A 14830-nucleotide genomic window follows, 5' to 3' on the forward strand; every position below is an offset into this window, starting at 1 on the left:
AACTGGGAAGCATTTTGCAAGTTCATGACTGTCTGACCTTCAGATTTACTTGAATATTAATAGTTTTTTCTTCCTCCTAAGTTAGATGAAAAAATACTTAGCTACTCCCATGGTGCCTTCTTTCCTGCAGTTAAGGAAGAGGGGAGGGTATTTTGGAAATTCATAGAAATCCTACTAAAGCTGCAGTTTCTCCCCTCATCAACCCTCTATTCTCTTCCTTCCCCCATACTTGCCTTTGCAACTGAATTATTAACACTGAAGGGCTCCAGTCAGTAAAATGTCTGAAGCCTGATTTAATTTTTATTGAATCTGGCTCAAAGTGCATGTTGATTTACCAAGCCAGTAACGTCTCCTGTCAAGAGGATTAAAATGTTACATTATCTGCTTATGGCAATTATGGGTTTGGTCTCTTATTCTAGCAAAGAGGGGATTTGTAAAGAATCGGCAGCATTTTAGGACTCTTTGCCCTCGGATGGGTTGTGGCAGGGAGAGTCAGGATGTTATCCGTAGTAGGCTAACTTCAGCTTTTCTCCTTCAGTAAGTGGACTACTTTATGCAAACGATATTATAGTCAACATCCAGCTGATTATTAGCCAGAGTGGTTTTGGAATTGGAGCATTTTTAGTTTTCATGGCTCAGAGCAAAATGTCCCACTTCTGGTGGTGGTTTATTTTCAGGGTGCCAGGGCAGCTGAATTTCTGCCTCCAACTTGTCAAAATCAAACCACTTACTTCTTCGTCAAGGGCCTCCCTGCATTCCCACCAATGGGATTCAGCACCTCTAGCACTGAGTTGTGGGACTGTAGAGAAAAGCCGTGTCCACTAGGGGGTGTGGTAGCAATCTCCTGGGCTCCATGTCTGTAAGTGCTAAGACAGGCAACACACAGGAAAAAATCAAGATCAAGAGTCACAGCCTGGTCTCCAGACTCTGCATCTTTACAATTTCAGAAAGAGCCGCCCACAGTTCAGCACACCAGGGCACCCAGCCTCAGATGCGATACCAGCATTTTCTAAAATGGCTCCTATAAAAAGATGTGTCCATGGATCCTGGTCCCGTATTGCATTCAAGGGGTCCTGGGGAGACGAGGTGGATGAGGTAGTATCTTTCCTAGGAGCAGCTCCTGCTGCTGAGAGAGGCAAGCTTTGAACTATGTGGAGCTCTTGGAAGGTCCTCAATATCACAGCTAAATGCAATGTGGAAAAGATTCTGTAACATAAGTAAATACATTCGAAGAAACCATTCAAGGTAACGTGGTCCATTAACACCTCTTCCTTAATCCCTAAGCTTGTCTGTGAAATCCTCATTTTCTTCAGGTCAGGACAAGCACTGATTGACCTGTTTGAGTCCAGACAGGATGCCAAGTGCCATCAGTACTTCATCAGGGCTCACAGGGACAGAAAATCACTATCAGGCCCATTCCTGCAGGACTGGAGCAGTCCTCTCCTTTACACCTTCCCTCGATCCACAGAGTCATCAGGAAAATCAGCCAAGTGGAGCAAGTGTGGCCCCGATATCTCTGGGACACAGACTTCCAGCTGTCCAGAGAACTGCAGGTTTGTCTTCCACGCCTTCCAGGCTTCCTTTCGCAGCAACAAGGAAGTATTCACCCTAACGCAAACACACGTCAACTGACTGCAGGAAGAATAATCTGCTGATCACTGTGGATGCTGATTTTGCTTAGGGTTAGGGTCAAGTTGGTACTGTTACAATCCAGGAAAACTCTGCCCTCCAGATTGCAATGGACATGGCTTGTGTTAGAAGCGAACTAAAGGATTAACCCTGTTATGGGCAAGTATCCCTGGGATTTTAGAATATCTGCTGTACTAGAAATCAGAAAGTTAGCAGTGACTTCCTTCAGGGTTCATGTAGCAGTTCTCTCCTCATCACAGTGTGGTCAGAGAAACCTATATTCTCTCACTCCTCATTTTCATTTTTCCTTAAGGAATGTTGAATGCCTGTTCCATGTGAGAGAGGCTCCCCCTGCCTGGGACTTGAATCTAGTCTTCACCAAGCCCCTGTCTTAGGCATCTTCGAATAAGCAATGTTCTAATAGCTGTTAGCTCTTCTAGGAGGGCGTGAGCTTGCTGCCCAGTGGCAGGGAGATAAAATTGTCAAAAGGCCTCATGCTAATTTTATGTTTGAGGTTGTCTCCAATTTTTCACTTGTCATGATGCATCTCCCACCCTGTTTTCTGCCCCAGACCTCAAGCTTATCAGGGGGAGTTGCATTTGTAATCATTGGAGGTCAAAAGAGCCTTGTGTTAGGAGAGACTAAATCCTTTTGAAGATCAAACTGTTTGCAGTGTATGGGGGAGATGTAGAGGGAATCAATTAAAAGTAGACTTTCTTTCCAACTGTAGCAAGAGATGTGTTGAACACGCTACTTCTTATCCAGGAAGCCAGTGCTCGGGAGAGGGGGCTAACACACATTCTGCTAAGGCAGAGGTGGGCAAACTATGGGCTGGGGACCACATCTGGCCCTCCAGATGTTTTAATCTGGCCCTTGAGCTCCCGCCAGGAAGTGAGGTTTAGGGCTTGCCCTGCTCCGGCGTGATAGCTGGGGAGCAGGGTCAGGGTCTTACTCCACTCCACACGGCTCCCGGAAGCAGTGGCACATCCCGCCCCCGACGACCACCAGCTCCTATGCATAGGGGCAGCCAGAGTGATCCATGTGCTGCCCCCACCACAAGTGCTGCCTCCTACAGCTCCCATTGGCCAGGAACCGCAGCCAATGGGAGCTGCACGGGCAGCGCCTGTGGTGGGGGCAGCATGCAGAGCTGCCTGGCTGCACCTCCACGGAGGAACCGGAGTGGGGGATGTGCCGCTGTTTCTGGGAGCTGCTTGAGGTAAGCGCCACCCGGAGCCTGCCACTCTGACTCCCTCCCATCCCCCCAAACCCTGCCCCAACCCTGATCCCCCTCCTGCCTTCCAAAACCCTCGGTCCCAGCCCGGAGCACCCTCCTGCATCCCCAACCCCTCATCCCTTGCCCCACCCTAGAGCCAACAGCCCCAGCTGGAGCTCCCCTGCACCCCAACCCCCAATTTTGTGAGCATTCATGGCCTGCCAGACAATTTCCATACCCAGATGTTGCCCTTGGGCCAAAAAGTTTCCCTACCCCTGTGCTAAGGCCACGGCAGCTTCTCTGGCCTGTTTAAGACAGATTCCCCTGGTAAAGATTTACAAAGCAGCAAGTGGAGTCCAGTTCATGCTCTCATTAAGCACCACTCGTTGGACTTGCCATCCTGTTCCGATTCTGTTTTTGTTAGAGCGATGCCTAGAACTCTTCCCCTGCGGTCCTCGGATGCAAGTACTGCTTGCTAATCTTCCATTAGTGAGTATTCACACAGGCCTTTGAAGAGAGGCTAGTTACTAACATGGGTAGCAGGTGGAGCCCCTCTTTGGGGAGGCTAGCCCCTGGCTCCATCCCTTCCTCCTTTGTCCATCATCCCCCCTGCAACCAGAGACCCAAGCACCCACCCTAGGCTGGAGGATCCCCAGGCTCTCTGGAGGCCTGAGTACCCCCCTCAGCCGGAGCCCCAAGCTCCCTGCAGCCCCGTGAGCCCCTGCTTCCTGCATGGCTGGAGCCACAAGCTGCCCTCCCTCCTTCCCCCTGCATGGAGGGGCCCCAGGCCAATTGTGCCTCCGTTTCCCAGATTTCGAGCTGCCCAGGATGAAGGTGTCTCACTGGTGCAAAGAATCTTTTGATATGCCCCGTGCAGGTTCAGGGGCTGCTATGGAGGCATATTTGCTACTCAGCTTCCTGGGTTCCCCAGTGATCTCTCTGGAGTTCAGGGAGATTGCTGATGAACCCAGGAAGCTGAATAGCACATACCACCTCCTCAACCGCCCTGGAAACTGCATAGAGCATAATAAACCAAAAACTTCTCTCCCCGCCCCAAACCCTGCAACCGGGGATTCGGCAGCTGTGGCCTCCCAAACCCATTATACCCACCAGCCATGGTTACTAGTGACTGCTGTATTTATGCCACCCACCATTCCCTCTGCACTGGACTTTTGTGTTTCGGCACTCTGCAGACGTGGGAGAAGGAACTGAAGTTACTGTTCGTTATTTGTATTATCGCAGCACCTTGGAGCTCCATTCAGAGCCCAGGAACCCCTTGTGCCAAACCTTGTACAAACAGAAGAAAGAGTCCTTGTCCCAAAGAGCTTACAGTCTAAGCATGACAAGTGACAACAGATGGATGCTGACTCATGAGGGAGTATAAGGAAACACGTATGGTCAGCATGGTAGACTGTAGTCTCAGCACACTAGAAGCCTAATTGTTGTCAATGCTTTTGTAGGCCTCACGGCAAAGGGGAGTTTTAAGGAGTGTTTTGAGGAGCATAATGAATTAACTTGGCAAAAGTTTACAAGGAGCTTGTCCCAGGCACAAGGGGCAGCATGGGAGAAAACACACAGGTACTTGTTGGAAAATTTAACAAGTGGGCAACAGATGCTTTCATCCTGGGCCAACTGAAGTCTGCCTTTTGTTATGTGGATGAGACAATTGGTAGGGATAAGTCATGAAGGGCCTTGAAAGTGAAAATAATTAGTTTGATATGATAGAAGGTAGAGCCAGTGAAGAGAGTGTGACGTAGTCCAAGTGATGGGCTTTGAAAATGATTTTTGCAGCAGTGTTCTGCAAGTACGTCAGTGGGGCAAGATTGCATTTGTCAAGGCCAGAAGGAAGAACGTTGCAGTAATTGAGATGAGTTTTAGCTGTGTGGATGGATGGGGAGGCCATGTTTCAGAAATGTTAGCAGAAGGAATCTGCAAGACTTAGATACAACCTAGATGCGAGACCCTAGAGAGAAGTCCGAGTCAAAGATACACTCAAGTTACAGGCCTGAGTAATAGGCAGGCTGGTGGTGGTGTCCACTGTGATTAAAAAATGAGGTAGCGGGTCAAGCTTTGGGAGGAGAGATTAAAGAGCTCTGGTTTAGCCACATTGAGCTTGAGCTGATGGCCAGACATCCATGAGGAGGTGTCAAAGAGACAGGCTAAGATTTCTGTTTGGACAGACAGGTCTGGAGTAGAGAGGTAGAACCATCAGCATAGAGATGGTAGTTGAGTTCGTATTTGCGGATAAGATTGACAGGATAAGTGAAGAGGGAGAAAAGGGCACCTAGGAAGTGGGTGGGTGTGCACATCCTTATGTACATGGAGCCAACAAAATGATCCTGGTATGATGTGATACCTAGCACAAGAGTGCTACCGCTCTCCCAGTGGACACAGCTTTTCTGAACAGTTTTGCAGCTCAACACTAGAGATGCTGAATCTGGGCAGTGTGAATGCCCAGATGCAACTCTGGAAGAACAGTTACTAGTAGGAACAGGTTACTTACTTTCTCCAATCCAGAAGACTGAACTGACAGGGGCCTCTGAGATGCCAAACAAACATAGCTGGTGAGTTTAAATTAAAGTCTGGCAGCTTTAACAAATAACCTTACTTTTATTTTTTGTTTAAAAGGCTTTTACACTTCAGAAAGTGCAATGCTAGAATAGGTGGATCTTGGTTGTTGGTAATACAACAGCGTTATTCTGTGTCACGCTCATAAAATCACTGGAAAATGGAGATACTTCAGGTGCACACAAAGATTATGGTATCCCTTTCTGAAAAAAAGAAAAAAAAAAAACAGCTACCATGGAAAAATACTGGAACAGAGTGAAAATCTGCCGGTGTGAATGATGGGCTTGTTGCCCTTTTGCAGTCCAGGACAAGACCATTGTGTCTTCAGGAGGCCTAAATCTCCTTTATGCACTCTGGTATTGTTTTATTTTTCTGCTTGCCAGCAAATATTATAGCTGCATTTGTCTTAGTGCCAGGTCATGCGACATGAAAGATCTTTGTGCATGAAGCAGTGCAAGGCTTCTGAGTACCAAGATATAATTCAGTGAAATTGCATTAGATTGCTTATCACTTAAAGTGGCATCTGTTTTCCTGGTGGGGTGGGGGGAGGTTGTTTTTTAACACAGTGGTGCTTCTTGTTTATATATCAAACTGGAGCATATTTAATATGCAAGATAATGGCCTTCTCTTTAGAAAGAGAATCTGCAATATGCCTTTCCTCCTGGCTGGGATGTACTGTACCCAGTGAGATTTGCTGTGGAACTTCAGACATTCTGAAGCAAATAGTGAGGACTGCCATTCAGTGATACTGAGTGTGAAGGAAGTTAGGAGGAAATTTTATTCATACCCATTGTACCCTGGGCCAGCCTTTGCTAGGTATATAGCCCTCTTAGTCAGCCGTACCCTCCTCTTTTTGACTGCCAAGAGCATTACAACTAGGAAAGTTATGCTGAAGTCCTGTCGTGCAGACTTAACTGCAGCTGTGCATTCTCCAAGCAGCTGGAGCGGTGCTGGTACTCGAGGTGCGATGAGTTTTTGTGTCTGCATGTGGTGTCATGTGACTCACCTAGACTTAAACAATTATTTTCTTTCTCTGAAGTGACCCCAAGTTAAATCAGGGATCTGCATTTCACACCTCTCCCAAAGCCCGTTCTTTGCTTATCTGTGCTTGCCTCTCTGTATTTCGTTACCATATATGTCAATGCTCTGGCAGCAAAGCCCAGTTACAGACTAGGAAGACTTCTAGTTGATGGTCACCTTTAGTAAGAGAACCTGCCTTAGCTGGCTGGCTGGACTTTTTTATATTGCAGTGCAAATTTCCACATGTTTCCCTTGCTGTGAAAAGTGGTTGTACCGCTTTAACAGAACACTACTGCTATGGCATAGCTGATACACCTCTGCCCCGATAGAATGCAACCCGATATAACAATGCGGTAAAGCAGTGGGGAGCCCTGGGCCCTTTAAAGCGCCACCTGAGCCCCGCTGCTTTACCGCATTATATCCGAATTCGTGTGGCACCCAAGTCCTGCTGCCGGAGCTCCAGTGGTGATTTAAAGGGGCTGGGGCTCCCCACAGTGGCTGGTGCACCGGGCCCTTTAAATACCGGCCGGGGCTCTGGCAGCGGGGCTCAGGCGGTGATTTAAAGGGCCAGAGGCTTCAGCCACTGCAGGGAGCCCCAGGCCCCTTAAATCACTGCCAGGGAAGCCAGTCCAGTCCGGCATGGCGTGCTGGACTGAACTGAATATAACGTGGTCTCGCCTATAAGGCGGTGAGATTTTTTGGCTCCCAAGAACCGTGTTATATCGGGATAGAGATATACCTTTGCACTCATATCACAGCATTGTGTTGATGCTCTAGTCTAGTTCAGCTTGTATTGGGTTCTACTTCAAAGACATGTAATTATGAGGGATGTATAAAGGAGTCAAAACAACTTATTCCTGGCAGAAATTTAGCTTTCAAGACTTCAGCCCATGAGTGAGTGACTTTAAAATCACAAGCAGTCCGACCTCTTTCCCCCTTTCAAGGTGAAGTTCATGTGTATGAGCTTGGTGCATGTTGCCATGTTTCAGGGCTCAGAGTACAAAAACTAGTCTGATTTTTAAAAAGGGAAAATGGGAAGAGATTAGTTCTTCTTTTCTATGGCTTAAAAACAGCATTGTTAGATGTCCAAGTCTAGGCTGGCAATCCAACTAGTTGTCAGGTGACACAAAGTGGGTAGAGCATATCAGGATACAATCATTTTACGACACTACTTGACCAGATGTTCTGTAGTTTGAAGTTCATTTCTCCAATCACAAATAGCATTGTCTCTGTCCCCATTTATGGAGGAGCTAGGTGCATCTGCCCTGTGATACACCGATGCGGTTCAAAGTGGACCGTAGTTTCCACGGGACTGAGAAGCCACAGGATTCTTTAGTTGGGTCCTTAATGAGGTGTTTGTTTGGGACATTGGCGACCTTTCATCTTGATGATTGAGGAAGAACCCTGAGTCATCAAGCTCTTGCACTGCAAAGGAACAAGACTTTTCTAGATTTCAGTCAGAATCTTGGTGTGTTATTTTGGGCTTCATGTATTGGAAGATCGTTGTTCCCTCAAATCCGATGGGACTCAAAGGATTCTCATGTTGCAGCAAATTTGGTGTGTGTGGATGTGTCAGTACAGAAAGCCACAATTGTGGTGTTTTTACTGTGCCTGTAGTGATCCGCATAGTGGTGGGAAATCCAGAAGTGACATGTCGAGCTGTGTGACCAGATAGGTGAGCAGTATTCTGTGGTAGAGTAGACAAGGCCAGTGAAGACTCCTGTAGAGTTTTTGCATCAGCTTTCCGGGTTGTTTCTGTTGGTAGAGATTAGTTAACATTTAGTCTGGAGTTCCTACCCAGCTGCTTTGGTGCTGCATTATAGATTGCATTTAAATCATTGAGATCATAACTGGTAAAGGCCAAGAAGCTTCAAATCGCAGGTTCTTTGGTCACAAACATGTGCGCTTAGGTACAGAGGAGAAGTATAAATTCAGGGACACACCTTCCACTGACTCTTATTGTTGTGTTGTGACATTTTGCTAAACCCTGTGATAGTTTGTGCTTAGTTGGGCTTATTCTGCTGTGTTGTCCTACATGCTGCTACTCAATTGTTCATGTAGAAAGGCCATTGAAATAAACTGCCAGCATCTTCATTGTGCCATCATGACTTTTTGACTTAAACACAGAAGGTATTTTGAGGATGCGTGAACATTTTAATATATTTTGTTAGTTTAAGTAGATTCTCCTCTGTAACTTGAATTTCTTCCAAACCACTTTTTGAATGGTGAAGATCCTGTTAGAAGAACTGACCTTTCTCTGAGTGACCATAGGAGACTGACCTCCTTTCCAAACGGAGTTTTGTTGGCTTGTGTAGTGAGCTTTTTGTCAGGCCTAAGGGATAACAGATTACAGCCAATTTCATGTTTCGTTCCCATTTGCAACAGGGGATATTGCTGATTTTTAAATCATGATTAAAATCAGGGGTTTAAATCACTTTGATTTGAATCAACCAGGAAACTTTGATTTAAATCGTGTTTGTTTTTTTAATTTGTACATTTTAGTTCTTTTCCTGAAGAAAGGTTTTCTCATTAGGTGGTAACCATTAAAACATGTTTGCAGCTAAGTACAGCCTTTACGTTAACTTTGGTGCTACTTTTTGCTAACATGAGGATACAGTATATCTAAATACATTTATTTAAGCAATTATATAGCTTAACTTACATTATTCACATTCTAACATAAAAATATAAAAATTAAGAAATTGGTGAATGATGCATTTCTTAAATGCACAAAAACAGTATTTTATTTTTTTAGTAAATAAAAGTACCTTAAGTGTTGCATAGTTAACTTTTTGATAAGCTTTTTTCATATCAAAACATGCTGCATTTAAAACTAACTGCTTCATTTTAAAAAGAAGTATTATCTGTAGTTAATGATTGTTTCTGGTAACCATGTCCTTCAAGATAATGGAACTAATGGATCTCAGCTTCTCACACTTAGTTTCTACTGTAGATTGAAAGAGAAAAACAAGCTTTTTCAACTTCCATTTGTTTTCTTAACTTTGAATGAAATGGTCATTGAACTGAACTAGGAGAATAAACTGAAATTGAGGCTGTGGCTCCGCTACAGAGCTTACAGTTGTGCATCGAGGATGCAGCTGCACTGCTCTAGCACTGCTAGCGCAGAGGCTCTAAGCTGACAGGAGAGAGCTCTCCCATTGACTTTGTTATTCCAGCCCCTACAAATGGCGGTAGCTATGTTGGTGGGAGAAGCTGTCCTGCCAACATAATGCTCTACACACCAGAGCTTAGGTCGGTGTAATTTGCGTCGATCCAGGGAGCGGCTTATTCACCCCCCTGAATGACATAACTTACACCGACATATGCTGTGGCGTGTACATAGCAGAAGAAAATCATTCTCTCTGCACCTGCAGAAGAAGCTACTGCTGCCAAAAGCTGGCTTAGCACTTCAGAAAACCATGGTTCCAGGTGCTTAGCCACTGACTTCCACCAGATCAGTGAGTTGAATTTCTTTTGAAACTTTGCGGCTTTCATGTATTGCTTAATATCTTTGTGTTTTAATTTAAATGATTTTAATAGATTATAGCAGGTTTTGGCCTTAATACAGGTTGTCCTTTTTAAACTTTAATAGGTTACGTTTTGAAAAGTAAACCTGTAATTTAAAATTTTAATACACTGATTTAAATAATTATCCACTCTGATTTCACTGCATGGGGTTTTGCACCTTGAGTGCATGGCAGTGTTTGGAGCAGAAGAAATTGAAGGGTGTGGGTAGGAATGATCTTGTATTAACCTTTTTTGGTAAGATGCAACTTGGTCACTGTAAGTGCATCACATTCTTTACAGACTAACAGGGTAACTTAGCGAAAGCAGCTGACTACAGAAAAATGACACTTTACAGAAGACTTTATTCTTTAAAGAGAAAAAACTTGCTCCCCTGTCTTGACCTGATGACTTGAAATACTTTTTGCTTGGTTTGAGAGTCTTTTTTCAAAGACTAAAGGCCCCACCCTCATCCAGCACACCACCTTCCCATGGTGTTCCAGTGCAAACACCTGACATCCTGCTGTTCTCCACCTTACCCCTGAGCAACAAGAACAGCCTTAACTGACCCCAGTGTATTACAAGGGAGTGTGGTGGAACTCAGTGACCTGCATGGAGGGGCCAAGAGGGACAATCACCCTGCTGACCCAGACCCCTCTCCCAGTTGGCTTCTGAAGGGAAAGCACAAGAGAGAGAAACCCTTAGTGCAGCTGCAAAATGAGAATGAGATGGAACACTAACCCTATTAAAACTTCTGTATGCACAAATGAAAATGGTCAAACTTTTCTGAACGTAATAGAGCCTTGGGCCTCCATGCTTAGAGCTAGTCTTTCGTGGGCTTGGCACAAGGCTGCTATTCTGTCTCTGCCATGGCCTGTTGATCGTGGGAACATAGCAGGATGCACCTCAACCCCTGCCCCTCATGACCTGTGCACAGACCCCCACATGGGTTGGAACCATTTGACCCCTCTGTGAATAGGTGTAAACAAACATAGCCCATAGACAGTGTGCACCTACTCCAGGGACCTGCTGGGCTTTGGGAGAGGTGCAGCAGTCCGGAGGTAGACCATGCAATACTGGCAGGGGGTACGCTATGCACCCTGGACCGGGCGCCCTGTGTGCATGCAGTTCCAGCTAGTCAGGTTGCCATGGGGCAGTTCTCTAGTGTAGACAAGGGTTCTGGCTTCTTTGTTACCAAACATATTATTTTTGCAAAGAAAACAGATAGGCTTCTTAGGACAGCCAAGCCCAAGTATCTCTTGGAGGAAGTGGTTGAACCTCCCCTGTAATCTGTCTGAATGGTTTTCATGTATTATCCTACTGGTTCAGATCTCAGCCTTGTCCCCTTACAGTTCCATTCCCTGTTCTTGGGCCCCATTGTGCTGGAGCTCTCCCCCACTCCCTGTATTCTGTTGGCTGTATTCCAGCCCATAGCACTTAGGGAAATCCAGTCATGGTTGGTGAGGCTGGGAACAAAAGGACCCTGAGCTGCGTCTATGGGTTAATTTGCCCAGCTGAGCAGGAGGCCGGCCGTCTGTGTGCCATGTCAGTGGGGCACCAGTGCCCCGTAGAGTGGCTGGGCGCAGTGGTTGGCACTAGAGTTCAGGGGAGGAAGGATGCAATAAGGCAAGGGGAAGAATGCTAGCAATTGCAGCAGAGCTTGGGCGTCCCCAGGTTATCAGACTGCAAGGAGCCTCTGTGGTCTGAGCTCAATAGTCTCCCAACTCCACGTGAAACTCTTAATTGGCTGCTTTTTCTCCCCGTTGCCCTGATACTGACCCTGCTTTTATGCCAATCTCTCTCCCTAGGATGGACAGAATGACCGAAGATGCACTGCGCCTGAACCTCTTAAAAAGGAGCTTGGACCAAGCGGACGACCGGGAGGATGTCCTGGCAAAGAGGTTGAAGATGGAAGGGCATGAGGCCATGGAGCGCCTGAAGATGCTGGCGCTGCTGAAGAGGAAGGATCTTTCTGGCCTCGAGGTGCCCCATGAGCTCCCAGTGAAGCAAGACGGTGTTAAAGTCTATGAAGAGAAGCTGAATGGGAGCCTGAGGCCCCATGCAGATGGCAGGACTGCAGGACGGCCGGGCAAGGAGAACATTAATGATGAGCCAGTGGACATGAGCGCAAGGAGAAGGTAGGCCACTGAACAACTGGAGTTTGTCAGTTACATCTCAGCACAGACTCTTGTTGACCTTCTGTTCAGCCAGATAAGAAGTCTACAGTCGTGGGAATTAGAGCAGCATTTAGTGGGGCTGCCTGGGGATCTTCCATGGCATCTGAATGTCTGCTTGTGAAATGTCTCTGGCAGGCTCAGCTAGGAGGAACAGTTGCTGTGCTTCTCAGCAGAGGTTCTCTGGGAACATGGACAGGGTTCTCCCACTGACAAGAAGCCTACCCATTATTTTTGCTGTCCAAACCACCCCCCTTCAACATGCATGTGGATTTTGTTCCTTTACTGATAAATTTGTGTATCGTATATAAACTACAGCAGTAACATGGTGGCTGGGCAGATGCCTGTCTGTCATTTAAAAAAACAATCCCACTCCATTTAGTCTTTTTTGTAAGCTCCTACAAACGTGACAACTAAAATCCTCTATTTGGCTGAAGGTGAAGTATGGTATAAGTGCACAGATAATCAGTCTTGACCCTAACTGTGGAGAAACTGGTGACTCCAGGAGTAAGAAGGTAATTTGTTTTCTTAGCAGAGTCTGAGGGCTTGTCTACACTACCGTGTGGGGTCGATCGAAGATGCACAACTTCAGCTATGTGAGTAGCGTAGCTATTACTTAGATCTATTTACTGCAATGAAGACACCGTGGTAAGTCGACAGCTGCCGCTCTTCCATCGACTCCGCTTGCGCTTCTCGTTCTGGTGGAGTACTGGAGTCGACAGGATAAATCGACCCCCACTGGATTGATCGCTCCCTGCTGATCTGACGGGTAGTGTAGACAAGCCCTTCGACCGCATGTGAAAAGGCTATCAGTGGCTGGTGAGTTGCGTCCATTTTCAGGAGGAGGGTTTGGTACCCCTTGCAGCATGTACTCGCCTCCTGTCCACATGCGCAGTGCCTGCCTACTTGGTTTGCTGCAGCTGGGCTCCAGTTGTCGAATTCTCTTCAGGCATCCCCTGAGGGTGGGCTGGTGGTGAATATTAAGGAAGTTTGAGATAGCATAGTCCCATGTGAGTGAACTTGTGAACTAGGAGAGGCAGTAGCACCATACAGCAAATGTCCCCTTTATTTCTTGGGGGGGGTTATGTGGGGAAGTGTTAATGGGTCTGATTTTCTGTTATGGTTTGGATGCTCAGTTAACCCACTATGTGACAAGAGTGGCCAAGAAACTGAATGGGAGATTCTTATTTTAAAGAGTACAGTGCTCAGACCTTTGAGGAGGGGAGAGAGGGTTTGAAGTTTTAACCTGATAGTCCACTTAAAGTGTGTTTTTGTTTTCTCTGACCCTTAACTCTGAACTCATTTTGGTCCTTGTGCAGATTGCTGTTGCTGGTCTAACACATCCACTGCTGGGTGTAGATGTCTTGTAGTTTAAAAGTAAAATAAATTGGTGTGGTGCACAGGAGGGCCTTGGTTTGCATCCAGAAACTGGTTGTTAGTGACTTGGAATGAAACTTCTTTGAAAGAGGCAGTGCTCCTAAAAGCCAAATTCCTTCCACTTCAAGAACTGCAACCTGTTATGTTAGCAGCTTTCTCAAGCCCTTATGGGCTGGCCAGATTTGAATCTCCTGGTTGGCAGAATAGTCCTTTGCTCATGGACTAGCAGAGTGGCTTCTTTAATGGAAATGGTTTGCATATAACAGCGAACAGGAAAAGTTCCTCCTAATGGTTCTTTTAACAATAAAGACGCCTTATTTGGTGATGGGATGCTTTCTGGCCAGCGCTTTGTTCTTCTCGTTCTGAGTTAAAAGCAACTGCATTGTGATTCAGCGAAATCCTGTCTGTCTGTCTTAGTTACTGTTTTCCAAGCATTTTTGTGTTAGTGACTTTTTTGGCTGAGAAGTAATCTCCGGATTTAAGGAGGACTCCTTGGTTCTTCGAAATAGCTGGTGTGCAGGGGTGGGAGATTTTACATGTGTTCCGGGTCACCTCCTTGCTGTTACAGTATGTGGGTGATGCTAGTGTATTGTTCTACACAAATTAATGCTTTTAGACACTCGCTTATCTGTCAAATTCTGACTTGCAACAAGTTATGGGTCGTGAGTAGGCCTGAGACACCAGTAGCAGGAGGGAGAGTCTCTTTCTAATGTACATTTGCCTGGATTATTTCATTTTGGCTAGCAATAACCCATCATGTGTTTTCCAGCTATTTAGTTGCCTCTGCTGTTGATTTTGTTTCCTTTTTCACAAAGAAACGCACTTGGGCACAAATGGAAGCATTGTATCCATCAGTGTAGAGTCTTGGTAATCATTATTAGGGATGTAAATATTGTTTTAATAGTGTAAACGATTCTCTTTTTAAGTTGTATTATTTCCCTGGTTAAAGGAAGAAGGGCCTCAGGTACCTAGTTTGTCCTGATGAGGCCTCTGCAGACACTCCATGCCACCTCAGCACCAGCTTCCCTTCACTGACCAGCAGACTGTCCACCTCTGCAGCCAAGCCCCTTCCACTGGCACAAGGGGAGGCTGGGGACTACATTTACCTCCCGATGGGGCCTGCAGTCCCTACCCGCCCCCATGGCCTAAACACGCTCCCCCTGCAAAGCCTCCAGAGCCAGCCGGGACTGGGATTGGCTGGCCTGGGGCAAGAGAACCAATCTGAGACCCACACACGGGGTTAACTGTTAGGGTGGCTTAACAGTAAGACTAATGCTTACCAGTTAGTGGTTTAATATTTTACATCCTTCATCGTTACAGAAATATTTTCATGTACAAGAAACAC

At 46.2% G+C, this 14830-nt stretch overlaps 1 protein-coding gene across 4 annotated transcripts in view; it reads left to right on the top strand.

The window, feature by feature from the left end:
* Nucleotides 1-14830, top strand: part of GATAD2B (GATA zinc finger domain containing 2B) — a 77943-nt gene that overhangs the window by 36270 nt on the left and 26843 nt on the right. For 3 of the 4 annotated variants that reach the window (XR_012656836.1, XM_075071030.1, XM_075071031.1), the window contains one exon: nucleotides 11743-12072. Coding sequence is in view for 3 of the 4 variants with exons in the window: in XM_075071031.1 (XP_074927132.1) it covers nucleotides 11743-12072 (330 nt within the window). In the remaining variant the exon portion in view is untranslated. The remainder of the gene's footprint in view (nucleotides 1-11742; nucleotides 12073-14830) is intronic. The other variant, XM_075071032.1, reaches the window with a different exon arrangement.

The sequence above is a fragment of the Chelonoidis abingdonii genome, chromosome 11 (assembly GCF_003597395.2).
Source record: "Chelonoidis abingdonii isolate Lonesome George chromosome 11, CheloAbing_2.0, whole genome shotgun sequence".
In the NCBI taxonomy this organism is placed as follows: domain Eukaryota; kingdom Metazoa; phylum Chordata; order Testudines; family Testudinidae; genus Chelonoidis; species Chelonoidis abingdonii.